The sequence below is a fragment of the Trichomycterus rosablanca genome, chromosome 3 (assembly GCF_030014385.1).
Source record: "Trichomycterus rosablanca isolate fTriRos1 chromosome 3, fTriRos1.hap1, whole genome shotgun sequence".
In the NCBI taxonomy this organism is placed as follows: domain Eukaryota; kingdom Metazoa; phylum Chordata; class Actinopteri; order Siluriformes; family Trichomycteridae; genus Trichomycterus; species Trichomycterus rosablanca.
Window position 1 is genome coordinate 5541183 of NC_085990.1, and position 27751 is coordinate 5568933.

Sequence of the window (27751 nt, forward strand, 5' to 3'; positions counted from 1 at the left end):
TATTTGTTACATTGGACTCACCGGTTTAAAAAAAGCTTAAGCCTTTTACCAACTGTTTATAAAGTCTGATGAGAAGAAATAGCTAGATTGCTTCCCTCAGGTTACTACATTGAAATATAGTGGAAATTAAGCAAACCACATAAATGCTGAGAGATTCAATTCATGTCCAGAACTGCTTGGTGACCTACAGACACATAGAGAAGCACACAACAAACAAAAGCTGTTTTATCTGATTCCTGACTGTGAAGTGGACTTTAGTCTAAAGACGTTACCATTGTTGTGTTGAAATCTCAGTAGCCTGCAGCTGAGCTTGATCTTATTCTGGATTTTGCAATAGTGGATTACTTTTTAATCGTGTTACCACAGCATGGGAGCAGGAGCTGTGTGCGTAATCTACCCTGAAGCAGGGTAAATTTAGAATCAGTGGTCATGAAAACCTTTAGGGCTAACCAGATTCCAGGTGAATGTTATTCCTTCTCTAAAGTCACCACCCCTGTACGGCCTGTTAATTGTTTTTTTTCAGTTTTTGAGTGTTGTGTTCATAATTTGAGACAGTCAAAAGAAAGATTGAAAGATTATATATTATATTAAGTATACATATACATAGTATACATGCTTTTCAACGTCCGGTTCATTCTCTCTACTATACCTTAGGATGGTTATGAATGTTAAACCAATGTTGTTTCCACTGTATGCTTAAGTAAGAGCAGAGCTTCTTGTATACTGTGTGTACAAGTACACGTGTACAAATACACAGTATACATGTTCCACAGAGGCAGTATAGGTTTTTTTGGGAGCCTTTATTTGAAACCTCACTCACTAATGTGGTTTTATTTCCTGTTTGATAAACTGGATATTATATACTATATTCTGTTGACAAAATTATGTGTGTTTTTATTTTCCAAGTGATGTGGAGAACCTGAACAAACAAAAAGTTTGGAAGTTTTTCAAAAGCTGAAGGTCTAGTCTAGAAATCTAGTCTTTTTGTGATTTGCTTGAAGTTGTGAGTTTTTATTATGCTTTAATATGTCACAGCATCGAACAATAATAATAAGAACACCAAACAATTAAAAGCCAATAACATATACAGGTTATATTAAAGTAATCAAAGAATATTTTAGCTATTATATATCTTTAATTATTGCCTACTTCTAAATGGGCTACCATTTTATCTGGTTCTATTTTATATTAAGTTTATATTCTTTATGTAAGATGTTTGTTTTTCTTGCTGTACAGAAAGAGACATGTCTCCAAGTCTCTTGAGATGCCAAACATGTACTTAAAATAATCACAGCCTTGTTGTCTAAAGTTGAATTGAAAGAGAAAGTAACCTGGTATTGAGAAACTTGAGTACAGATTATTTAATAGGATTAATTAAATCTTTAGATCGTGGTTACACATGTCTCTGGTCTTAAAGGGATTGGGAAATATGCTGCTAAGACTGAGAGGGTAAAAAGTAATGTGAATGCATCAAGATATCTTTTAAACAAGGTAGTGGACAAACATCTGTATCTATGTACCCAACACTTAATATCACATTGAACTCTGCTTTTAAATGATTTATTCACTTGTAAATATCTTGTAATAAAATACATGAAGCCCTTCTCCTAGACTCATGTTTCTGTTGGATGTTCCTGTTATTTTGTGCTTTTATTTATATCAGCATCCACACAAGCTAGTGCCAGCATTAAAGACAAGGTCAAGTTACTGGACTGGTAATTGGAAGGTCACTAGTTAAAGCCCCACCACTACCAGGTTGCCCCTGTTGGGCACTTAAGCAAGGCCTTTAACCCTCAAGTACTTGTATTTTGTATTATGTATTATGATTGAAACATCTACTAAATGCTATAAGCCATAAACAAAAATAAATACAATGAAATCTAAAGTTTGGCGCCCAGGTGGTGCAGCGATATATTTCGCACACCAAGCCAAGATTCTGAACTCCTTGGTTTGAAACTCGGCGTTGCCAGCGGACGGCTGGGCGCTATCTAGCGGGCAAATTTGGCAGTGCCTGCAGCAGACACATTTCTTCTAGGGTGGGATGGCTGGACTATGTGGGTGACTATGACTTTATTGTCAGATAGAGAGGCGCGTGTGCAGAGTGCATGGGTGAAGGGTTCCGTGGAGGGCTGCACACGGGTCCGAGGTGGTGTGAGCAGCAATATACCCACCTCGACTGCAATCCCCCAGCAGCGGAAGACAAACTGACTATGCTAAATTGGGAGAAAATGCATAAATAAAATAGAAAATAAAATCTAAAGTTTGTTTAAGACCTCTTCATTTGGTGAATACCTTTTTTTTCAACAGCCGTTGGACTCTGTGATCGATCAACAGTAACATCTTTCAGTTACAACTGTACAATTAGTTGTTAACAGATGAAATAAGAAACCTGTCAGTGTTCAAGTTTCATTACTTAGTTCAAAAATATGTTAGCTTATGATGCATAATTTTGGGTCCTACATATGAAATCTAAAAAAATGTAGTCAAACTGGTAGCTTGATGATGAAGCTACAGCTAACATTCCAGTCTGTAAACTTTCGGCCTTTGCTTTAGAGATTCGTTCCACAGCAAACATTTTTCTAACGTGAGTTTAAAAAGCTTGAAATTCTTTAAAAAAAAAAAAAAGAGAGATACGCCGCTCAGGTGGTGCAGCGGTAAAACACGCTAGCACACCAGAGCTGGAATTTTAGAATACATCGTATTGAATCTCAGTTCTGTCATCCGGCTAGGCTGGGCAGCCACGTAAACATAAAGAACAATTGGCTGTTGTTCAGTGTGGGAAAGCCAGATCAGGGCTCCTCATAACTGGTGCAATTACAACCTCTGCTGGCTGATTGATGGAGCCTGCACGGGGTTGGGGAAATCCGAGAAAAAGAGATACTTTGAATCTAAACATATGTTTAATATATTAAAATGCTCACATTTGTTTACTTTTTCATCCGTTAATTAGTTGACATTGTGCTAATAAAACATCGGATTGCCCGAGCTGTATTTTAAGCTTTTCCTTCTTTTGTCACTTTGAACAAACTAAACAATGTTAACTAAAATTAGCCTTCAGTCAGTGATCTAAATCTACTGCAACATTTACCGATTTATAAACTGACATCTGTATAAAAGATTTTATCAGTTGTGCTCGAGCAGCCTTAGACAGTTGGATATAAAGCAGGTGTTTATCTAACCACTTGTGCCTGTAAGCTGTTGAAGCTTGTTAGATTGGTGGTTCAAATCCAGGCTCTGCCATGCAGCCACTGTTGGGTCTTAGAGCAAGGCCCTTAACCCTATCTGCTCCAGGGGCGCCGTACGATGGCCGACCCTGCTCTCTGACCCCAGCTTCCAAACAAGCTGGGATATGCGAGGAAAGAATTTCATTGTACTGTACAACTGTATATGTATATATGACAGATAAAGTATATCTTAATCTTTTGAAGTAACTGCATGTGTGTGTACAACATGGAAAACTGCACTTCATGTTTTGCTATTAAGATTACCTTTCTGATACAGAGATCAGCAATAATAAATGGATTTCTTCAGTTACACTTGGTGTTACTGCACTGCTGTTTCATTCCTGTTTTCTGCACAATTAAAATGCTGTTATGCAAATAACCTGAGACTGGTGGAGCCAGACTGCACTGTAATCTACTCCAGGGTTTTTTAATTTTTTACAAGCGACCCACATGCGACCCACATTTTACAAGCAACACAAACAATGCAGCAAAACAAAATGAACTTAACTAATGAAAATAGTGGGAATCTGGTCCCACCGTGGTTTACAAGATGTATCCAGAAAAGGGTGTTTATCTAATGAAGTTCATTTTATGTTTATGTGCTTCTTAAAAATTGTTTATTCAATCATTATTACTTTTCTCTGCGACCCATTTTTTGGCTCACGACCCATCCAAGGGTTTGAAAAGCTCACTCACTCAAGGGCGCAAGGCACACAGTAACACCCTGGACAGGGTGCCAGTCCATCACAGGGCAGACACACACACCCATTCACCTATAGGGCAATTCAGTGTCTCCAATCAACCTGATGGCATGTTTTTGGACTGTGGGAGGAGACCGGAGTTCCTGGAGGAAACCCACACAGACACGGAGAGAACATGCAAACTCTGCACAGAAAGGACCCGGACTGCCTAAAACCGCCTCACCTGGCGATCGAACCCTGGACCTTCTTGCTGTGAGGCGACAGTTCGACCACCGAGCCACCGTATGCACAAAGCTGCAAGGTAATTATTTTTACAGCAGGATCTTGCAGTTGTGCAGCCCAAACGCTGCATGCTGCACCACAGTTATGCTCGTTTTTAAAACTGCCATGCATAAAAATGTGAACACATTTGGTATAACAACATGGAGCTTTATTAGTGACCATGAAGATGAAGGACATGAATTATAATTTTTAGCAGGGTACAAACATTGGATCTAGATGTATTTAGCTCCGTTTATTAGATGACTAAGAAATACAGAGGAGAGACCTTCAGTGAGGACAAAACATGCACCGAATCTTCAGGTAAGTAGTTAAGACAGCATGTATGTCATAATACTAGACTAAAAACTGTACGGAGGGCAAACAGGTCTCTGTTTCTCATTATTTTAAGTGTTGAAACCAAAATAGTGTGAAGGAGTTACTTTACTATACTATCAAATGATGTATAGTCTTCACAAGCCTATTTTCATCAAGTGACCTGTTGCAATGTGGCTGAAGTCTGACTGCTGCATTTTTCCTTTGCTGTCCATAAACAACGACGTTAGTCTATGCAGATGTGGACTCTATGCAGTGCACATGCCCATGATTAAGCGAAGTGAGAGGATAACTGAACCAATCACAGGCTGTAATTCAAATATTAAGTAACTTGAAAGCAGAAAGGTGCAGTTCTTGTCAGACGGAGATAGTTCTAAAGATGTTGAATCCTGACAGTGCCGTAGAGACGAGGGTGCCTGGTATCTGGGGGTGCCAGTGGAGCTCCTTCACCTCTGTCTGTCCCTGATGCAAGAACAGCAGCTGTGGTGGGAGCTTCTTTAGGCTGTCTGCCTGCTCCCCTGCGTCACATGACTCCACCGAGAGATCCCATTGGCTGACTACATCATCTGCCCCAGAGGCTGCAAACACGCTGGAGTCAACAGGGTTCCATTCCACCGATGTTATAGGGGCACTGTGCTGCTTGAAGCTGGCCACCGGACGCCCAGACTAAGAAAGAATTAAAAAACAACATTACTGGCAACCTTGATTACAAAAATAAGTGGACATGTACCAACTATGTGTCATTACAGTATTTAAACAGCATGTCCAAATACATTTAGCAAAAAAGTTTACATGTCAACATACACCAACCAGGCATAACATTATGATCACTGACCGGTGAAGTGATTAACACTGATTATCTCTTCATCACGACACCTGTTATTGGGTCGAATATATTAGGCAGCAAGTGAACATTTTATCCTCAAACTTGATGTGTTAGAAGCAGGAAAAATCAGCAAGCATAAGTACTGAGCGATTTTGACAAGGGCCACATTGTGATGGCTGGACACGTCAGAGCATCTCCAAATCTTCAGCTCTTGAGGGGTGTTCCTGGTCTGCAGTGGTCAGTATCTATCAAAAGTGGTCCAAGGAAGGAACAGTGGTAAACCGGCGACAGGGTCATGGGCGGCCAAGGCTCATTGATGCACGTGTGGTCCGATCCAACAGACGAGCTACTGTAGCTCAAACTGCTGAAGAAGTTAATGCTGGTTCTGATAGAAAGGTGTCAGAATACACAGTGTATCACAGTTTGTTACATATGGGGTAGCAAAAGGGGGACCAACACAGTATTAGGAAGGTGGTCAAAATGTTATGCTTGATCGGTGTACACACAGTCATTTTAAAAAAGAAATAAAGAACATGGTATGGATTGAAACCATCACTTCAGATGTCTCCAGCTCTGCCTGAAGGTCTTTGGATGTTCGTGGTTTCTTTGACTCATTTCAGCCCCCAAATTTTCAGGTGGTCCAATCAACTGTTCACAGTTTTTGACTGTTCCATGAGTAGCAAACTCTATATAATCATTCAAACTGTTGAAGCTGGGATGCCAAGGTAGAATAAAAAAAGGGAATAAAACAAAGCCTCCATTCACAGGCTAATTAAAGTCATGTGAGCACTGAAAGTAGGGAGAGGTCAGTCTAATATCTATAGGTTTGTTGATTTGTTTTCGTTTCTGAATGAACAAAGAGTGCCATTAATTGTGAACTGGAATCATTTTCTTGTACTTTTCTTTATAAAACATGAGTGTGTATATCCAAGCAGTTGGCACACACTTTATTTCAGAAGATACTTTGTGTGTTATACTTTATATTCAGGATTACCAATAATGTTGACCACAGCTACTTTATTTATATTGAATCATTTGGTCTATAAAGACATTAAAACATTTATATAACCACTGCTGCTTATTCTGTTTGTTTGTTTATTAGAATTTTAACATCATGTTTTACACTTTACATTACATGCGTTACATTTATGACAGGAACGGTAGTTACTCATTACACAAGATTCATCAGTTCACAAGTTAATATCAAAAACAGTCTTGGACAATTTAGTGTCTCCAATTCACCTCACTTGCATGTCTTTGGACTGTGGGAAGAAACAGGAGCACCTGGAGGAAACCCATGTGGATACAGGGAGAACATGCAAACTCCACACAGAAAGGACCTGGACAACCCCACCTGGGGATCGAACCCAGGACCTTCTTGCTGTGAGGAGACAGTGCTACCCACTTATCCACCGTGCCACCCTTGCTTATTCTGTTGTTATATCTCATCTGTGTAACATGAAATAGGCTACTTATGTTGTTCTTTCCTACTCAGGTCATTATTTATTATATTAACTATACAAATTAACTATAACTAAAATAGTAATTACTGAATTCTGGGTTAGACACTCTTTCTCTTCCTATTTACATATGTCATGTTTGAACAAGTTATTTAAACACTACAATCTGTTATTCTAAATATGAGCTAAACATACCTATCCGTATGCTTTAGCAATACTATGTTGAACTGAAACCCTGAGCTTGGACAGTGTGAGCACTAAAGTTTGAGTGAGCAGGAGGACCTGAAATATGAGACGAGCAACATTGCTGAGCCCCCACATGAAGCTACATACACAGATTCAAATTTCTGCTGCTCTAGAGCAAATCCATACATGCACAAGAGTACTAATAAAAACATAATGCATGAATGATACTGCTCATGGATTAAACTTTAGTGCACTTCTGTGTTAAGAGTAAAATGACACCAGATTTAGAGTTTGTAGATGTTTGTTAATGTGGTTTTTTTTTAATGTATTTTCCCAAATTTCTTCCTGAATATCTTTTGATTGAACATAATTGAATATAATGGAAAAGTTCTAGTGTATTTTGTGTGTTTCACCCATTAACAGCTGTTGGCTAATTCAACAAGAACTCTAACAACCCAAAGTATTTCACTCCTTACTATCTGTGCACTGGTACTTACATGATCTTCCAAGAATGTTCATCACAGTTTCAGTTATTTGAATCTTTTTACTTACAACAACAACAAAAAATCACTGGCATGCCTGGCATGGTGTGCATCATGTTCTGTTCTGATAAGAGTGGTATCGTCTGAGAATACACCGTCCCAATTAGCACTGCACAAGGGGTCAATTAAGAGTTTGGAATGTGTTACAAATGTGTTCATGCAATGCTCTTTGTGGTGACACATTCACCTCATTGCAAGTACTTAAATTTGTGCACATCTTGCTGTTTCTGAAAAACTTCAACCCAGTTGTTCGGCTATAATGATTTGGCCATTATCAAAGTTACTCCTGCCTGATCAGATCTGCTGCATTTGTGAACTACATGTAATTATTATTAGCCCATTATTCAGTATATGCCTCAATGTAACACACAACACATACAAAAAAAGCCTAGTTATGCACATTTTGAGGGATGGTCCTAATGTTTTGGCTCATTGGTGTAAGCACAGATTTGAGTCTACACACTTCATAAAAGCACAAAACTCTTCTTCTATTGGAAACGGCAAATACAAGTTATGCATAACCTGGAATAAACCTGGAACAAAGAACTGTACTGTAATACTTAGAAATGGTGTACAGTCCTTAAAATAATATACACCGATCAGCCATAACATTAAAACCACCTCCTTGTTTCTACACACACTGTCCATTTTATCAGCTCCACTTACCATATAGAAGCACTTTGTAGTTCTACAATTACTGACTGTAGTCCATCTGTTTCTCTGCATGCTTTGTTCATCCCTTTCATGCTGTTCTTCAATGGTCAGGACTCTCCCAGGACCACCACAGAGTAGGTATAATTTCTCAGCACTGCAGTGACACTGACATGGTGGTGGTGTGTTAGTGTGTTGTGCTGGTTTGATTAGAAAAGACACAGCAGCGCTGCTGGAGTTTTTAAACACCTCACTGTCCCTGCTGGACTGAGAATAGTCCACCAACCAAAAATATCCAGCCAACAGCGCCTCATGGGCAGCGTCCTGTAACCACTGATGAAGGTCTAGAAGATGACCGACTCAAACAGCAGCAATACATGAGCGATCGTCTCTGACTTTACTTCTACAAGGTGGACCAACTAGGTAGGAGTGTCTAATAGAGTGGACAGTGAGTGGACACGGTATTTAAAAACTCCAGCAGCGCTGCTGTGTCTGATCCACTCATACCAGCACAACACACACTAACACACCACCACCATGTCAGTCACTGCAGTGCTGAGAATCATCCACCACCTAAATAATACCTGCTCTGTGGTGGTCCTGTGGGGGTCCTGACCATTGAAGAACAGGGTGAAAAAAGTATGTAGAGAAACAGATGGACTACAGTCAGTAATTGTAGAACTTCAAAGTGCTTCTATATGGTAAGTGGAGCTGATAAAATGGACAGTGAGTGTAGAAACAAGTAGGTGGTTTTAATGTTATGGCTGATCAGTGTACATCTACATAGTGAGATTAAAAAAATCCTAATTACCCTGTTAATAACTGGAAATATTTAATGACCTTTTTTTAAACTTCTTAACTTAAAAGTCCATCTGATTTATTGTATGTGGATTTTTAATGGTACATGGAGTGTGTGTGTGTGTGTGTGTGTGTGTGTGTGTGTGTGTTTAAGTATTTGGCACATCAATACACAAGATGTCTTCTAATTTTTAGAACACACAGTGATACTTGTGAAAGGTACCAAACCAAATCACCAGGTCAAGCAGAAAACAAGCTTCTTGTCATGAGCCAGACACCCACACTGTTAATGTCAGTATGCTGTTAAATAACAAGGGAAATCTGGGTTATTAAGTCATACAGCAGAAATCTTACCTGAAACTGTCGTAGGTCCCACACCTTCAGAAGCCCATCATCCCCTCCAGACAGCAGGAATGGTTCAGTCCGATTCCAGCTGATGACATTAACATCTGTCGAGTGTGCCTCGTTGGCTGATAGCATCGAGTTCGGTGGAGCCCTAATGTCCCAAATCCGAACGGAGTGATCCACTGAGCAGGAGGCGAAAACCTGCGGGTCACAAAATAACAAGCAGACATGAAAACTGATACAACTAACATTTACATTAAATTATTTTTATGTCAGTGGTTTAATCATCTTGTAACTGAATACAGCTCTTCATTAAAGTTATAAATCCTTATTTTATGTGCATTATTTTAAGATGCACTATTGTGTTCAGGTAAGACTTTAACTATGCAGGGACAGCTGTGGTCTAGCAGTTAGGGTACTGGACTAGTAATCCAAAGGTTGCTGGTTCAAGCCACACCACTGCCAGGTTGCCACTGTTGGACCCTTGAGCAAGGCCCTTAACCCTCAATTGCTTAGACAGTATACTGTCACAGTACTGTAAGTCGCTTTGGATAAAAGCATCTGCTAAATGCTGAAAATGTAAATGTAAAACTATGCTGCCCTACTGACAAGATTAGTCTAATAATAAGCACATTAAAACAGATTCAGTTCCTAATTGAATACCACAATTTGGCATGATCATATTGTTACTTTTCAAAATGAGCTTGTAAGCTTGTGGCAAATATAACTGCACTGCTGCTAGGAAAATGGCAAAGTTTTATTGTTTTACACACACACACGTGTAATATTTAATGAATCCTTTAGTTGTGTAATTCTGGTTAGAGGTGCTGTAAGAAATAGTCAAACATTAATATCAAGCACTTTGAAGCATCTTAAAAGATTCAGCATTTTACTGACCTCCTTGCTTGATGGACAGCCAAGAACCTGCCAATGTTTTAATAACCAATAAAACCTCTTGGTTTTTCAATGTTTATAAAAAAAGCTTTTGGGCTACCGTCTAAAAGCATATGTGGTGGGCAGTGGTAGCTCAGTGGTTAAAGTACTGGACTAGTGATCAGAAGGTCGCTGGCCTAAATGCTGCTAAATGCTGATTATATTTAAAGAGCTAGGAATAGGCATTATTTTACACTGTACTGTACTGTACTGTACATGTCTACTCAGAACAGGGATGTCCAAACTATGGCTCGCAGGCCATTTGCGCGCCCTTTACCATTTTTGAAACAGCTCGCGAGGTATTTTAGAAATACAGTCAAATTAAAGTTGGCTCTGCTATTAAGCAGGTTTTAAAAACAGCTTGATCTGTTTATCCCCTCGGGGTGTCACTGTTGCATAAAACAAATCTATAACTCTCCCAGTCTTCTTTCCCCGACTCAAAACATTAACGTTACACCTTCACTGACGTTCCCGAGTTTTTGGATAAACACGGCGGCTCCAAAGAAACAAAAACTAGACAGCGGATGCCAAAGATTTCAGAGAAGTGGGTACGTTTAATTTAAATAATATAATAGTATTCCCATTAGGATTATAAACTGGTGAGTGAAATCGGCAAAATCTTAGTTCACAGAACAATGTTGACGATAGATCATTAGTCACTCAAATAAAAAGGAAGTAGAATTGTTTTATTTATTTATTTAATTACAAGACTCTGTGGCCTGTGTTTGCATAATTTCTACACAAATAGGCCCCCCAAAAAGAAAAGTTTGGACACCCCTGACTTAGAACCTTTGTTTGGCACATCTGACTTACTGTAGCTTCAGTCGGTGACCACTGGAGGTCCTCCACTGACTTGGTGTGGGAGCTAAATGGTCGCTGGTCAATTTTCCAAGAAGTTCCACCCTCCTGAGGTTCCCACAAGTGAATGTTCTTTTTGCAGTCCCCACTTACAAGGCGGCCTGTGAAGCATTAAGTCCTGACACGTTAGTATACATAAGAGCATTTTTATCTTTATCACTTCAGGGCAGATAAAATATAAGTAAAACCTCTAACCTGGTTCTTTAGGAGACCAGTCAATGGCAAATCCTTCAGACATGTGACCTGAAAAACTGAACAAGGGTGTGGCCTCCTTATTCTGCTTTATGAACGCTGCCATAGCAGCGGAACTGTGAACGGCCTCCAGCTGCGATCGAAGATCAAAAATCTCCACCTGACCCTTCTCACACCAGACTGCAGCCAACGTCTGCTCACCACGCTGAGTCACCTGAACCCACAGAGGTCAAATGTACATTAATACACACAAAAGTGTCATGTGGTCACGTTTGTTTACTTCTGACTGAACACTGGATTTTGAGCTCTGCAGTCAAAACAAATCAAACATACTAAAGTGTGACTGTTTTACCTCATTACCCAAAATACTTCACTCTCAACAGTCAACATAGTTTCATAAGCATCACCCGGGCAGTGCATTCTGTGTCTTTACATGCATAGCTTTTCTAACATTCATAAATGTATTCCTTTACTGTCTCTGTTTTACCACTGGGTTATCCTACAGTGGGTCTAATTTATTGGGCGAAAGGCGGGAAACACCCCAGAGAGGTCGTCAGTACATAACAGAGCGAGCGCACGCACGCACGCACGCACGCACGCACGCACACACGCACACACGCACACACGCACACACACACACTTTTTTAGTAGCTACAGTCTTTGGATTTGTTGGAGAAAACCAGAGGCCCCTTATGAACACAGGGAGAACATCCAAACTCCACACAGACAGGAATCACATCCAGACTGCCCACTTCAACCATCATTTCACCTCATGTGTAATATTTTACCATTGTTACTGCATTGTGCCCAGTGAGCCCAGTTGTTTTATTTAAAAAATATATATGGAAAGATGTAAATGGAAATTTAAAAAGATGCCATGGGGCTTTACATAAGCAGAAGCCTGGAACTTCTACACTACAGAAAACAGTCGTAATTAATATAGCACAATACTGATCAAAAAAATCTGATTTTCTCCCTCTAACTTTACTCAAACTTGTGATTCAGTAATGATGAAAGATATAAGAAATTAAAGATAAAGATTATAACCAGTCACTCACTCTGACTCTATTGACTCCTCCATAATGTGGCATCATAGCCAACTCCATCTGTGGCTTCTTTTCCAGATCTTCCTCATCATCACTGCTCTCCTCCTCACTGTTCTCCTCCTCATCCTCATTTTCAGGCTGGTTTTCGGTGCCAAACAGGTTGTGCATGCGCATGACAATCAATCTGGTCAAAGACAAAATGGCATTGTTATTTATTTAATTCACTGTAACTAAACTTGTTATAAGACGATAATATTTCATCAGATTCAAGTCACAATGACAGATACAAAAGCAATTCTAAAAAAACTGGGACAGTAGGTCAAAATAAAAACAAAAATCAATGATTCGTCTTTTATAGCTAATGTTTCCTAATCTGATGCTGGCAGTGTATGACTGGGAAGTCTGCTGAATTATTAAAGACAACTGCTTAAACATTACACAGGTAAACAGATGAACAGGTGACAGGTGATGCTATCATGTTAAAGAATAATAATAAAGGTCCAGTCATTTACAAGCAAGAATGGATTGTGGTTTGCCGCTTAGTAGGAAATTGCATTTGATGTTTCTTGAAGGCCAACTGCAAGATATTTAATATTTCCACCATATACAGTACATAATAGCATTACAATATTTAGAGAATCCAGAGATATTTCTGATTGTTACTAATGTCAAGTTTAAAATCCACTGTCTGTGATGGTATGGGTGTGTTAGTGCCAATGACATGGTAACTTAAATGCAGTAAATGCTGAGGGGTAAACACACATGGAGCAGTGGTTGCCCTGTGCCCTGTTTTGACAAGGGTGATATGGGTGCCTGCAAACTTTGTTTCCTAATCTTAAATTATTTTACACAATGTGTAGTGCTGGTACTGACCTTTTCTTTGTGTTATATTACTCCTAATTTTGTTTAAGGATCTCAAATTCTTTTAGGTTACGAATAAGCAGCAACATTTGATCATACAGTCGAGAAATAACTTTTACTTCACCTATACCTTACAATAGACCACATACAACTAGACTTGTCGTTACTGGGCAAGGAAATGAACCAACCTGTTGCTGAGAGCCGTGTCTGCTTGGGTCCCCGCACACAGCACCATAGAGAGAGGAAATGTCTCTCTACCTTCTACCTGACCATCACACACCACATCAAAACTCAGACAAGGTGCACCTGGGAAGTACATTTAAGAGGATTATTGTTTTGCCATCAGTGGTTTTACCCTAAAAGAAACTTTTTTTAAGACAAAATTGTGCACACTTACCAAAACAATATCTGCACATTAACATTTGTGATTTGCTATTTCATGACCCGAGCACAGCATCTCTAATATCCCACATGGTCATTGTATAAAATACAGAGATGCAAACCTTTTCAAACCATGTAAATCAAAGAAAATGTAACTTCCAATAAATTCTAATACAGATTCAGTCTATTGTTGCCAACAAATAGTAGCTACCGAATCTCTGCTTCAGTGTAAAACTATCATATACAGTGAAATATGAAAGAAAAACACACACACACACACACACACACACACACATATATATATATATATATATATATATATATATATATATATATATATATAAATATACAAGGCTGCTTGTCATTAATGTGGCTCTCTATACAAGTTCCACTTGGATGGTTAATGCTCGACAGAGCTGGAAGTCGAGTCTCAGATCCTAAGCTTGAGATTGATGCTAAATCTCTGGAGTTAATCCCACATGGTGAAACTGATTCAGCCAACTGTTTGCTGTTTACTCTAGTGATGCTTTGTAAAACTTGGCAATAAAATCCTGCTTTGGAATGCGATGTCACACCCAAGCTGGCCGACACATGCCCAGGATCAGTCTCTGCTAGTTGCCCAATTTCAGTTCCTCCATCACAGAACGCCAAGCTGGAAATAATAGTTGTTAGCTAAACATCACATCCATACTGTGAGTACTTTAATACACTAACAATATAACCTGCACACAGTTTCATCCTAAATTACTTAAAATGAAGTATGCAACTATGTTGGACGATACATTTAAAGTTTAGTTTTCTTTCAGTATTTTGAAAAAAATGAGTCAACAATAACTGTATAAAAATGTGCAGACGTTTGTTACATGTAAATATAAGATACATGAACTTATTTACACCTAGAAAAATTGTTGCATCTGTAAAACTACTAGCCCACCAGTGCTGACATTTGAACTTGAGAATTTAAATCTGCCTTGCTATCACCAAGCCAGACACCTATACAGACAATAATTGGATTGTCCAGGAGGGGGAGGGCCAGAGGAATTCCTAATAGCTGCTGCAATTATGACCTCTGCTGGCTGGTCAGTAGCATCTGATCGATGACAGGGGATAATGGAGGTCGGTTTATGCCTGTCAGTGCGCAACACTGATCCCCAACCTGGTGCAGGTGGTCACCTGGTCAGTTACAGCACACATGTTGGAGGGACTTTTTTACAGCCCTCCTTAGTCAGAAGTGGAGTGGACTGTTTCAGCAGTGAAAATATCCTTTATTTGTCATGTATACATATACAGATGTACAGTACAATGAAGTTCTTTCTTCACATATCCCAGCTTGTTTGGAAGCTGGGGTCAGAGCACAGGGTCAGCCATCGTACGGCGCCCCTGGAGCAGAAAGGGTTAAGGGCCTTGCTCAAGGACCCAACAGTGCATAGCAGAGCCTGGATTTGAACCGCCAATCTTCCGGTTGATAGCCCAAAGCTCCACCCACTAGGCTACCACTGTCCCAGTGGAGGCGATATTTATTTATTTATTTATTAGGATTTTACCGTCAAGTTTTACACACAAGTTTGTTGTCAAACGCAGTCGTGGACAATTTTGCATCTCCAATTCACCTCACTTGCACGTCTTTGGACTGTGGGAGGAAACCGGAGCGCCCGGAGGAAACCCACGCACACAGGGGGAGAACATGCAAACTCCACACAGAAAAGACTCAGACCGCTCCATCTGGGAATCGAATTAAATCTTACGAGTCAGTTGAACCGATTCCCTGCTAGGAACACTAGAACTGTTTACTTTTTCCACAGATAAACACGGTCAGGTGAAATAACCACTACCGAGCCAGCAAACAAGCACAGCTGGTTACTGATGTTTTATGTAATAACTTATAAACAGTTGTTAGATAAACTTTAATGCTTTAGTGCTACAGGTTAGCCAGAACTTGCCTGTCTGGCACTCGTGGTACATGCGGTAAGCTGATCGGTCCATTTCCAGCTCCTCTCCTGGCTGAAGTGGCTGAATACCGGGTACATAAACCTTGCTTTCCCCTCCCTCAGCCTGCCCTTCTTCCTCCATTTCATCCTCATCACTATCGCTCGCTTCCATGTCCTCCAGATCTTCATCTTTCTGAGGAAGCGTGTTTTCATCGGGCGCAGCCATTTTGAAAGAGACTCCAGACCCCAGCTTACGCGTGTTTACCGTCACGTCATCAACGTCACGTGACCTTCACATTTACAGATCCAGTCCCAGTTCAGTCCCAGTAACCTCGAATGCACTGGTTCTTAACCAGAGGCCCTAGAGAGCCTAGAGGGGTGTAAGACGTCATGTTTTACACTTTGGTTACACTCAAGACAGGACAGGTAGTTACTGGTTACACAAGGTTCATCAGTTCACAAGTTTTTAAATGTCAAACACAGTCATGGAAAATTTTGAATCTCCAATTCACCTCACTTGAATATCTTTGGATTGTGGGAGGAAACCAGTGCACCCAGAAGAAATCCACTCAGACACGGGGAGAACATGCAAACCCCCACACAGAAAGGACCCGGACTGCCCCACCTGGGAATCGAACTCAGAACCTTCTTGCTGTGAGGCGACAGTGCTACCCACCGAGCCACCAAGTCTTGGGATGTCATAAAGATCCATTTATTTTATTTTTTAAAATTTTTAATTTATGCATTTTCTCCCCCTTTTCTCCCTTTTCAGCACGTCCAATCAAATACTGGATTTTGTTTCACTCAGTTCCACCATAAAATTTTACACCCGAAAAGCCACATAAACATTTGGACATATATAAAAAAATATATTTAATCTATGCCTTGTTTACATTTTCACTCAAATACTGTTTGAAGAGGTCATTTGTGTGTGTGTGTGTGTGTGTGTGTGTGTGTGTGTGTGACAGCTTTAATTTTGCATTTCTCACTTTCTGTTGCAGGGAGTAGAATGAAGGCAGTGTCATAAACAATAGCATAATTCTTTTAGGCTCTTGTTGGTGCAATCGCCAGTCACACACACACACACACACACACACACACACACACACACACACACACACACACACACACACACACACAAAGCCTCTTGTATAACCCAGATTTATCATTTGCTAAAAGAAAGTTTGTCTGGATGGTCAGATATAATTAAAAAAACACATAAAGGCAGGTCTGCAAAGCAAATCATATGATATGACTAGTGGTTATGTGTGGAATTGCATGGCTCTCTAAAAATACTGCTTTTTTTAATGCATCTTGGAGTAAATACATACATCATGTTTGTATTCTGAATTTCTGCCTTATTTACCTGCCCTGAAGTTAACCACTCTACCTAAACAGCTCCAAACTGCTCCTCATCCTGATCTTCAGCATTAACTTTCCTCCTCTTGTCTTGTTTTCATGTAATACGGAACATAATTTCAGATGAGACAGTCTTGACTACAGCACAGCACCAGGGTCTTGAAGACTTGGAAACAAGACTCACCTTCAGTCTGTACTGTATGTTACTAGTTTGGCAGGTTTGTTGGACTGGCTGGTCTTAATTGCTTCCAGATGTGAGCAAGTAAGCATGTAAATCTGAAGCGTCCTGTAATAACTTACTGTCCTGTCCAGGGTGTAATTCTGCCTAAAGCCTACTGTCTTTGTTTTGGCTCTGGAATCCCCAGGATCAGCATAACATGAGGATTTTTTTTTAACATTTCCTTATCAGTAACATTCTACCAGTAATTTAAAACAGATGGGGAGGTAACTCGGCATAAGATTTAATAAGTGTCTTACACAGCTGGACAGAACTTACACCAACCAGCCATAACATTAAAACCACCTCCTTGTTTCTACCCACATTGTCCATTTTATCAGCTCCACTTACCATATAGAAGCACAATTACTGACTGTAGTCCATCTGTTTCTCTGCATGCTTTGTTTGTTTTGTGCTGTTCTTCAATGGTCAGGACTCTCCCAAGACCACTACAGAGCAGGTGACATGGTGGTGGTGTGTTAGTGTGTGTTGTGCTGGTATGAGTGGATCAGACACAGCAGCGCTGATGGAGTTTTTAAACGCCTCACTGTCACTGCTGGACTGAGAATAGTCCACCAACCAAAAATATCCAGCCAACAGCGCCCCATGGGCAGCGTCTTCTGACCACTGATGAAGGTCTAGAAGATGACCAACTCAAACAGCAGCAATAGATGATCGCCGATCGTCTCCGAATTTAGATCTACAAGATAAACCAACTAGGTAGGAGTGTCTAATAGAGTGGACACAGTATTAAAAAATTCTATCAGTGCTGCTGTGCCTGATCCACTCATACCAGCAAAACACACACTAACACACCACCACCATGTCTGAATTGTAATTTATTTGCTGTAGAATAAAATAGACAAAGTCATTTATTAAAAACGTGAAGGGTGCTTTTATATTCTGCATATTATTATTAAATTTGGTATTACATTCAGGCATTAACAGCTTCCCAACTTGCATAAAAGCGTTACATTTTACACGTGCACAGACAATGTAGTATTAACAGGTCTGTAACAGTGGTTACGTTAAACAAATGCATTTTCTACAGCTAGACATCACCTTCATGCCAACAACTGTTTGCAAACCATGCAAAAATTAAGGCTTCTTTTAAACACAAATGTAAACACCAGAAATTTGCTAGAGTGTGCTAAAAACAGGGTCTTATACATTTTATGACTATAAGTATGGAAACAAAACTAATTCGTATTTTTTTGCCACACCCAGAGCTAGCAGGTGTATAAAATCAATTATTAAAAACATATTATACTGTATGTTTCCAACTTTGTGATAATGGTTCTATCATGATAATGCCTCTGTCCAAAAGGCAAGGTCTACAAAAAAGAGGGCAAATGTATATTAAGTGTCTAGTAGAATGGGATGCACAGCAAGCTTATGGTCAAAATGTATGCTATTGTATTTTTAATGTTTTTTATATTTCTATAAATGTCTCATTTATATAATTTATTTTGTATTTTGTATTTTGGTTTGACTCACTGCTCATTTGATGTTTATCAGTAGACTTTAAGAAATATAACTATATAACAAAGTAAGTAGACATTATGTGCTGCAGCCTGATATATCTAGGGTCACAAGTTATTACAGTAAATATAAATTACCAAATGACAAATTCTTAAAATGTACATATTTACACAGTTATTCTAAAAAGTGAGAACAAAGAAAGCTTTGTGACATTATAAACAACACACACACAATGTGCAATAACACATTAGCTAATCACCAAAATAGGGGTTTTAACATCATCTACAATTCATGAGGCTGCTACAGTCTGCACTGACCACAATAACTATTTTTAAATCTTTAATAGTACCAAAGAACACTTTCATGTCATGATTCTATTAACATTTAAAAAAAACTTCATTAAGACATGATGTTACATCTATGTATTTTACTTACTAACTATGAATGTCCCATTTTAATAGTTATACTGTAACTGCTAAAGTCCTACATTCAGGGTATTTAGGCTTTGGGCTTTATAATGTGTCATTTGCTGTTTGCATTTGCAATGTTGTGGGGGGAAAAAAACCCAAAAGCAAGCTGTCAAACAATAAGATCAGTGACTCTAAGTCTTGTCTGGATGTTCCTGTTCTGTATCTCACCTGATTCAGCTAAACAGAACCATCACAGTTTTATTTCAAATTATACTAACTAAAATACTAAATACTAAAAATACTACAACATTACAATGAATTCAGATATTATTCAGATCCCTTGATTATTCTAGGATAAACGTTGGTAAAACAGACAATGAAGGAATGAATGATTTTTTATATACTTTTTGTGGTTCGTTTGAATTAAATGGATTTAACTGCAATGTTTTGCCATCAGTTTATATTTTTAGAGGTCTTGGAAAATGAATTGGACGCCCAGGTGGAGCAGCGGGATGTTCTGCTAGCACATCAGCACCGAGTTTCTGAACTCCTCGGTTCGAGTACAGTGTGTACAGCAACGTGCTCTCCTCGGATTTAATCTGGTGTCTCTCAGAAGCGGAAGACAAAATTGAGTGAGCTAAATCGAGAGGAAAATGGGGAGAAAATGCATTAAAAAAAAAAAGCTGAACTCTCTTATTCTCAAAAGGATTTAGGCTTTTATTTAATACTTTGGCACATTTATAGCCGCAAGACTTTTTGTATACGTCTCTACAAGCTGTCTCATCACAGATTTTAGATTGAATTTAAGTCTGTGTTTTGGCTGGACCACTCATAGAAAGTGAGTGAGTGGCCCCAAAGCCACTGCAATATTTTCTGGATTTATGCTTCGGGGCCTTGTTGGGTAAAGGGTAAACTTCTGAGAGTGTCTGTATTCTCTGGAGAAGGTTTTCAAATAGTCTAAATACTTTGTAAATGAGAGACTGTGATTTGAAAAGCCAAGAGATCTGAATACAACATGATTTTTAACCGTTTATTGTTAGATTTAATGAGATGGAACATCCATGACAGATTTTACTGTTTTTACTAGTCTTCATGGCAAATGGTCATTTGCCACCCAAAGTCCATACAGACATGTTGCTACGGGGTAAGAGGTGGCATAAATGACAGGCTGTAAAACTCCAGAGCCACATGAAGCATGATGAATGGGAAAAGCACATTCAAAACTTTGCCAAAGTCACTATAAAGGCAGTTTGCACAGCTGTAATATTTAAGTGTGTTAAGCTACATTTAATAAAAACTTTGCATTTGCAAACAAGCTTATGTGAATGAGCTGTTTCTATGGAAATACTACATTTTTAGCAACTTTAGTGCCACGCATGTGCCGTTACAAAACGTTAATTAACATCTTCTTACCAATAAAGAATTAATCAGTGTTAATGAATACATTAACATAACATTACATTACATTACATTACTTACATACTACTCACAATTTAATAGCTTCACAATTAAGATGACAGCGAATCAGTTATTTAACACTAACTTCCTGAGTATAGCTGAAGGATTTAGAGCTGTAAAGCACAAAAATTTAAATTGTACTCCCTGACCTCCATGGTACCTTAGAAATAAGCTGGCCTCTTCTGATTTATAGGGTTCAAGATTAATATCAAAAACAAACATAGAGGAAGCATGACGCAATCGGGCAACTGGACGCGATAAAAGGGAGAAAAAGGGGAGAAAATGCATAAAAAAAAAAAAAAAAAAAAAAAAAAAAAATATATATATATATATATATATATATATATATATATATAAAACAAGAGATGCCCAGACTTTTAAATGAACACCCACATATTCCACCAGCAGCAAATACATCTTCTTCATTAACAAATAATTAGTTCAACCTTTACAAATTATAGTACCATATACAAATACTAAGTATGATCAGTCATGATCCCTCAGTTTTTCATTATGTACAAAGCTTTGCCCTTATCCGAGCTCTCCCAGTACCACATCCAGAAGCATCCTCAGAGAAAACATGGTACAAAGCAAAAGCAGAGGAGAAGCAGACCGTCCCATGTCTCTGTTAGTCACACATCGTTTTGCTCTGTCTCCACTTTTCTCACAACGCAACTTCTCAACCACTCCTTCAGCAATTTCTTCTTCCGCTGGTGCTGGGGTGGCAAAGACGCAAGTTCTATCTCCAACAGGACAGTTCAGATCCAGCCATTTAGAGAAAACCTCAGAGGTGAAGTCGAGTAGAGCTCCAGGAGAGGAGTGAACAGACGGGAAGAAGGAAGGATCTGGAGTTTCCTGAAAGCCCTGTAAACACAGTGATTATTACCAAAAGTCTTATTGTAGGATGTAATAAACAGGCAAGTTTAGAGCTGCTAGGCTGAAGAAGCAAACAGGACAACACTAAAAACCTGGGCCAAGAATAAACGTGACACCGAATACTCCTGAAGTAAAATAATAAATGAGTCATTTATTCACAGATGAAAGCTGAACTTCTAAGTACAGCACACTGAATAAGCAATAATCCTGTTGTACATTTCTACAGTTTGTACTGTTATAACCTAAACGGGAATGATTTTATGTCACTGAGATAAAGATTGTCAAGGTTGTAAGGGTATAACAATATACAGATTTGACCACATTTACTTGTATACTTATGTGTATACTTAATGATATATATATACACCAATCAGCCATAACATTAAAACCACCTCCTTGTTTTTACACTCACTGTCCATTTTATCAGCTCCACTTACTATATAGAAGCACTTTGTAGTTCTTCAATTACTGACTGTAGTCTATCTGTTTCTCTGCATGCTTTGTTACCCCCCTTTCATGCTCATGCTGTTCTTCAACGGTCAGGACCCCCCACAGGACCACTACAGAGTAGGTATTATTTGGGTGGTGGATCATTCTTAGCACTGCAGTGACACTGACATGGTGGTGGTGTGTTAGTGTGTGTTGTGCTGGTATGAGTGGATCAGACACAGCAGCGCTGATGGAGTTTTTAAACACCTCACTGTCACTGCTGGACTGAGAATAGTCCACCAGCCAACAGCACCCCGTGGGCAGCGTCCTGTGACCACTGATGAAGGTCTAGAAGATGACCAATAACAGTCAGTAATTGTAGAACTACAAAGTGCTTCTATATGGTAAGTGGAGCTGATAAAATGGACAGTGAGTGTAGAAAAAAGGAGGTGGTTTTAATGTTTTTCCTGATTGGTATATGTATATATTGGGGTTTAAATATATATATATATATATATATATATATATATATATATATATATATATATATATATATATATATATATATATAAAATTTGTTGAGGGGGCGCACATTTTTTTTGCACTGGGGCCCATGAGCTCCTAGTTACGCCACTGTATATGGTTCACTATAGGGGTAGTGCATAGACAGGCACATGTGTGACTCTTTGTAGTTGTTATTACTATAAAATTGACATCCATCAACCATCAAAACTCAAAGTGTTTAATATGCTGAAGAATTTTAATTAGAACTGTTTATTATTCTAGAAAGTGATATTACATAACCTATTTATTCAAGACGGCGCATTCAGTACAAATGATTTTCCCCCAAGATGGTGTGTTGCATGTAATCGTGTGGAATAATGCATTACTGTGTATGGACTGTGGGTGTTCTTACCTCCTCCCCAATAATATTCAAGTTAAACATCAGCTCAGTGATGAATGTATGTTTGATGTGAATAGGTTCGAGGTGCAGTAGGAGCTGCTCCCAGGAATGTGAAAGAAGCATGACCGCCCTGAACACACAGCACTGCATAAACATAAAATACATACACACAACTGTGTGAGATATGGATGAATAAATACAATATATAACATTAGCATTATTGGGTAAATAAATGAAATCACACACACTTGACTGTTATGGTCAACTGTACAAATGCTAACTCAATTTAAATGACAACCAATAAATCTACAACATCAGTAAAGCAATTCTGAGTCATTTTTTCCAGACATTGGATTGGTATTGTCATTTTAGCTAGGCATAATGTTATATACAATCTTCATACTAATCTATAAGGACATGTATGTCTTGGCAGGGGATAATTTCTGCATCTTTTTTTCTGTTTAAAAACAACAAATTTAGGTTCATACATTTGTTAAAGGTTTTCAGAAAATATACTGTCAAAATATACACACAGCAAATGTAATGATTAATCTGCTGGAAAGGGGCGGCACGGTGGCTTAGTAGGTAGCACTGTCGCCACACAGCAAGAAGGTCCTGGGTTTGATCACCAGGTCGGACGGTCCGGGTCCTTTCTGTACGGGGTTTGCATGTTCTCCCCATGTCTGCGTGGGTTTCTTCCAGGAGCTCCGGTTTCCTCCCACAGTCCAAAAACATGCAGTCAGGTTAGTTGGAGACACTGATTTGCCCTATAGGTGATTGGGTGTGTGTATGTGTTTGTGTGTGTGTGTGTGTGTGTGTGTGTGTGTGTCTGCCCTGCAATGGACTGGCGCCCGGTCCAGGGTGTTACTGTGTGCCTTGCGCCCATTGAAGGGCTGGGATAGGCCTTTCAATGACTGAAGTTTGTGGCTGATTACATTGACAGCGTAGGAGCAGAAGCTTCCCTAAGCCCCACAGACTTTACATCTATAGCAATTAATATATGGCAAAATTCCTAGATTAAATTAAACCACATAGATGATTTCCTCTTAATATACTGTAGTATAACAATTTGTTTTTGTTTCCAACCTTAGCAGGAGAACCCAACAGTGGCCCGTTGAGTCACATCACAACAACATTTAAAAAGCAAACAAAGCTGAGATCTTAACAACATTAAAAATGAATGCAGATACATTGCCAGAAACGCAGCATTTCAAAACAGAGCAATTCAAAAACGCTGCATTCTGAAAATGCTGCATTAACTGAAACAACAACAAAAAAACGCTGCATTCTAAAAACGCTGCATTAACTGAAACAAAAAAAAACAATTAAGGAATGCTGCACTCTGAAAACTTTGCAATAACTTTTGCAGTGACAACAGCTAAAATTATAATGTGACCCTACTGTATCTAGTTTCAGTAAGTGCGGCGTTTTTAAAACGTTTTTAATTTCAGTGAATACAGTGATTTTGAAATGCAGGGATTTTGAAATGCTGTATTCCTGGTAATGTATTTGCATTCTCATGTTCTCTCTTAATGCTGTTGTGCTCTCAGCTTTTGTTTGCTTTGCATTTAAACTAACCCTATTTATATGGACATGAAAAAAACAACTAAAAAAGTAAACTTAATAATCTGAGATGCTGCTTGCATGCATTCATACTTGCCTAGTGCATTTTTAAACATACACGTTTCCCACAAGTATATGCACATTTTAACCTTTATATGAATGCATAATTGTAAACAACAGGCTTAACAGTTTGCTACAGACTTTCATTGAACCCAGACAGAAATGTGAATGTTTTCTCACCGGTTCCTCACACTTGGTGCTTCCATTAAGATGATGCTGAACGTAGTAATTTTTTGGAAAGACTTTCAGCTGCAATACAGACAAAACAAACGCGTCTGTTATTCCTGCTGATCTATTACCACTTATAAATACATTCAATTAACCTTTTAAAATAGTAGTTTTTAAAAAGCACTTACAAATCCGATCTGTCGCTCTTGCTTGATGGATTTTTTGAGGTTACTGACTGTCGCTTTCTTCAGATCATCGCACTCAGCGCTTCCTTGTACAGTCAATACTGATAAAAGCAACACAACTAGGAGGTAAGCAGACAGAGGAGGAGTGTCTTCACTAAGTAAATCGGATCGAAAACGTATTTTCTGACTTTATGGCGCAATAATTAATAATCAATCAATCACACATGACTCAGATGTCTATATAATAATCTAATAAACCCAGATCCAGCATGCTGGCTGTACTGCTTACCTGTTGGTACCATGCTTCTACCGGCCCATTGGCTCAGTGTTTCCCATTATGCTTTGTCTTTTTTATGACGACCAAGTTTATGGCGCTGTGCTGATGACTGTCTCCATAAACAACTTTTAAATCCCTAAGATTTCCTCGTAGGTGTGTGTATCGATTGTCTTCTGCACACCACACTGTGTCTCCACACTGTGTCTCAGCCTGGTCTGGTCTGCTGATCCTTCTGGTACTTTCCAAGCCCCCTTTAATTTTTACTTTCACTCTGTGGCCCCTTGTTCAGCCTCTTTCCCCCTTCTTCCCTTCGCCCTGTTCTAATCATGAGCAAACTGAATGTGAAGTCCTGGAGACTCAACCATCTGACACCCCTTTCCAGCTCTCTCTCCTCCTCTTTTCCCTTAATCGAAAGGGAAAACCATCCCCACCTCCCTTTTCTGCTCTCAGTGGGCCTGCAAGCCCAGCACAGGCTTAAACATGCGCTCCAGGAGCCTTCTGTTTTTCATTCCAGCACCCCATTCACTTACTGGGTCGGCTTTGCAGTTCCCCCTCCTCTCTTACACAGGGACTGTGACTAGGAAGGAAGGGCCTCTGAGTCAGTAGTTTGGATTTCAGATTGTTAAACGCAGGCGTCTCATATAGACCAGACGCAGTGTTGCAGAGTCATTGTGGGGCATCATGTGCTCCCTGTGACATGACCCAATTCAGTGACGACAGCATTCAGTTATGCACCCTTTGCTGGCCCAAACCTGATGAATCACAGTCAGTGTAGCCCTGGATAATAACAAATATATTTAAAAATATTATAGGCTAAAGGTGCAGTATGAAACATTTTGGGATTTGGAGACTTCTGGGCAAGGAATATGGGTGACTAAAAACATTAATGTCTAGTTGACTCGGACTATATGACTAAAAGTATTTGGAGATTCGAACATCACGTACCAAAACCATGAGCATTAACATTTCTGGGGAAGCTTTCCATACGATTTTTAAGTATACACAGATGTTTGAACAAGACTTGGCTCGCGATCAATGTTCCTATTCATCGCAAAGGTGTTAAATGGGGTTGAGGTAAGGGCTTTGTTAAGGCTTTACCAAATCATTAAACCAAGGACCTTGCTTAGTGTGTATGAGCACAAAAGCTGCCACAAAGATAAAAGTAAATAATTAATTTATTTACTAATTTTATTTATTAAATTGTTTGTTTATTAGGATTTTAACGTCATGTTTTACACTTTGGTTACATTCATGACAGGAATGGTAGTTACTCATTACACAAGATTCATCAGTTCACAAGGTTATATCAAACACAGTCTTGGACAATTTAGTGTCTCCAGTTCACCTCACTTGCATTTCTTTGGACTGTGGGAGGAAACCGGAGCACCTGCAGGAAACCCACGTGGACATGGGGAGAACATGCAAACTCCACACAGAAAGAACCCGGACAACCCCACCTGGGGATCAAACCCAGGACTTTCTTGCTGAGAGGCGACAGTGCTACCCATTTAGACACTTTTAGCAAACTATAGTTGTTTAGGAGTTCTACTTCATACATAACACCAGTAATTTTTTCAACAAATGTTTACAAACAGATCATTTCAGTTATACTTGTACAGGTTGTAGTTTTGTGTTTGTCTTTGGCCCAATCCTTTCGGGTAGGCTCCATTTTTTCACCAGTTGGTTAACAGGACTCTATTAACCAGTAGTATAGCATCTATTCGTCAACAGGGACTAGTAAATGACCTCTGCTGATAGCTAAATGGCCTATACATCATGTTTATTGGAAGAACTCTTTACCATCTCTTATTCTTCTTATTATTCTTGTCTCTTAATATTTAATCATTTCTGCCTAATACTAAGCAGTATATGGCTTGTTCATAAATCATATCTGGCTTGTCTATCCCAAACATTTTTACAATACACATTAAAGAGGTGAACAGAAACCCCGTAATTATGTAACTCTTCTAGTTTTTAGTGTTTTTGTAGTAAATGATTTTGATGTTTAAAAACAGTCAAACATGCCTGGTCCCCCTTTAATGACTGTCTAGTGTTTCTCACACATTAAGCAAGCTGGTACAGTAACACTCGCTTAAATCATCTAAACAAGCATGCAAAAGGGAGGCGCAAAGAAATGTAATGGCAGTTTGCCAAAAAAATCCTGCACATTTTATTAGTTATCCATGAGAACAAGATGAGAACAAGGTTCTGTCAAAAGCTCACGTTTATTTATTCTGTAGTTAAAACAGTTGCAATTTTTCTACAGAGCATTTTTTTTTATTTTAAAGTCATGTTTTACTCTTTGGTTACATTCATGACAGGAACGGTAGTTACTCATTACACAAGGTTATATCAAACACAGTCATGGACAATTTAGTGTCTCCAATTCACCTCACTTGCACGTCTTTGGACTGTGGTAGGAAACCGGAGCACCTGGAGTAAACCCACGCAGACACGGGGAGAACATGCAAACTCCACACAGAAAGGACCATCTTTTTATGGAAAGATTTGTGATTTTATTGGTTCTGCAAGTATAGCACTAGACCTAAAGGAGCCAAAGACAGATTTTCATGGATGGATGATAAAAGCAGATCATATCTATTGTTTATTTGTTATGGTTACGGACATTAGTCAGAATAACATGACTAGCTCAGTAGGTGCTGGATGTGTTGCAATTACTGTAATCAAGTGAATCATTTGGAATTTTTTCCCAAAATAATATATTCAGGTGCTTCTGTGTAGGCAGATCAACTACACAATTGCAAAAATAGTTCATGAACCTCGTGAACCTAGTCTGATCGTTTTTAAAGTCATATAAAAACCAATCACAATGTTCC

The 27751-nt window shown here is 39.0% G+C and overlaps 2 protein-coding genes across 2 annotated transcripts; both read right to left on the reverse strand.

Annotated features, from left to right (window-relative positions):
• Nucleotides 1-4333: 4333 nt before the first annotated feature.
• Nucleotides 4334-15752, reverse strand: grwd1 (glutamate-rich WD repeat containing 1). The gene is made up of 7 exons (XM_062992528.1): nt 15539-15752; nt 13406-13523; nt 12369-12540; nt 11314-11524; nt 11074-11219; nt 9337-9528; nt 4334-5185 (listed from the first exon to the last, which is right to left on the reverse strand). Exons 1-7 carry the CDS (start codon nt 15750-15752, stop codon nt 4877-4879), a joined length of 1362 nt encoding a protein of 453 aa, XP_062848598.1. The 3' UTR covers nt 4334-4876.
• Nucleotides 15753-20859: 5107 nt separating this feature from the next.
• Nucleotides 20860-25374, reverse strand: zgc:174888 (uncharacterized protein LOC558116 homolog). The gene is made up of 5 exons (XM_062991741.1): nt 24927-25374; nt 24641-24756; nt 24465-24533; nt 22674-22805; nt 20860-21316 (listed from the first exon to the last, which is right to left on the reverse strand). The coding sequence occupies exons 1-5, from the start codon at nt 24937-24939 to the stop codon at nt 20984-20986; spliced, it is 663 nt and encodes a 220-aa protein (XP_062847811.1). The 5' UTR covers nt 24940-25374; the 3' UTR covers nt 20860-20983.
• Nucleotides 25375-27751: the final 2377 nt, after the last annotated feature.

Excerpts from the sequence above, each read along its gene's own strand:
- grwd1 (XM_062992528.1), bottom strand. The coding sequence starts at position 15,752 with ATGGCTGCGCCCGATGAAAACACGCTTCCTCAGAAAGATGAAGATCTG. Across the intron at positions 13,524-15,538 it reads GTACCACGAGTGCCAGACAG|GTGCACCTTGTCTGAGTTTT; the intron begins GCAAGTTCTGGC and ends TGTACTTCCCAG. Across the intron at positions 12,541-13,405 it reads GACACGGCTCTCAGCAACAG|ATTGATTGTCATGCGCATGC; the intron begins GTTGGTTCATTT and ends GTCTTTGACCAG.
- zgc:174888 (XM_062991741.1), bottom strand. Across the intron at positions 24,534-24,640 it reads AAGAGCGACAGATCGGATTT|CTGAAAGTCTTTCCAAAAAA; the intron begins GTAAGTGCTTTT and ends TCTGTATTGCAG. Across the intron at positions 22,806-24,464 it reads GCACCAAGTGTGAGGAACCG|TGCTGTGTGTTCAGGGCGGT; the intron begins GTGAGAAAACAT and ends ATGTTTATGCAG.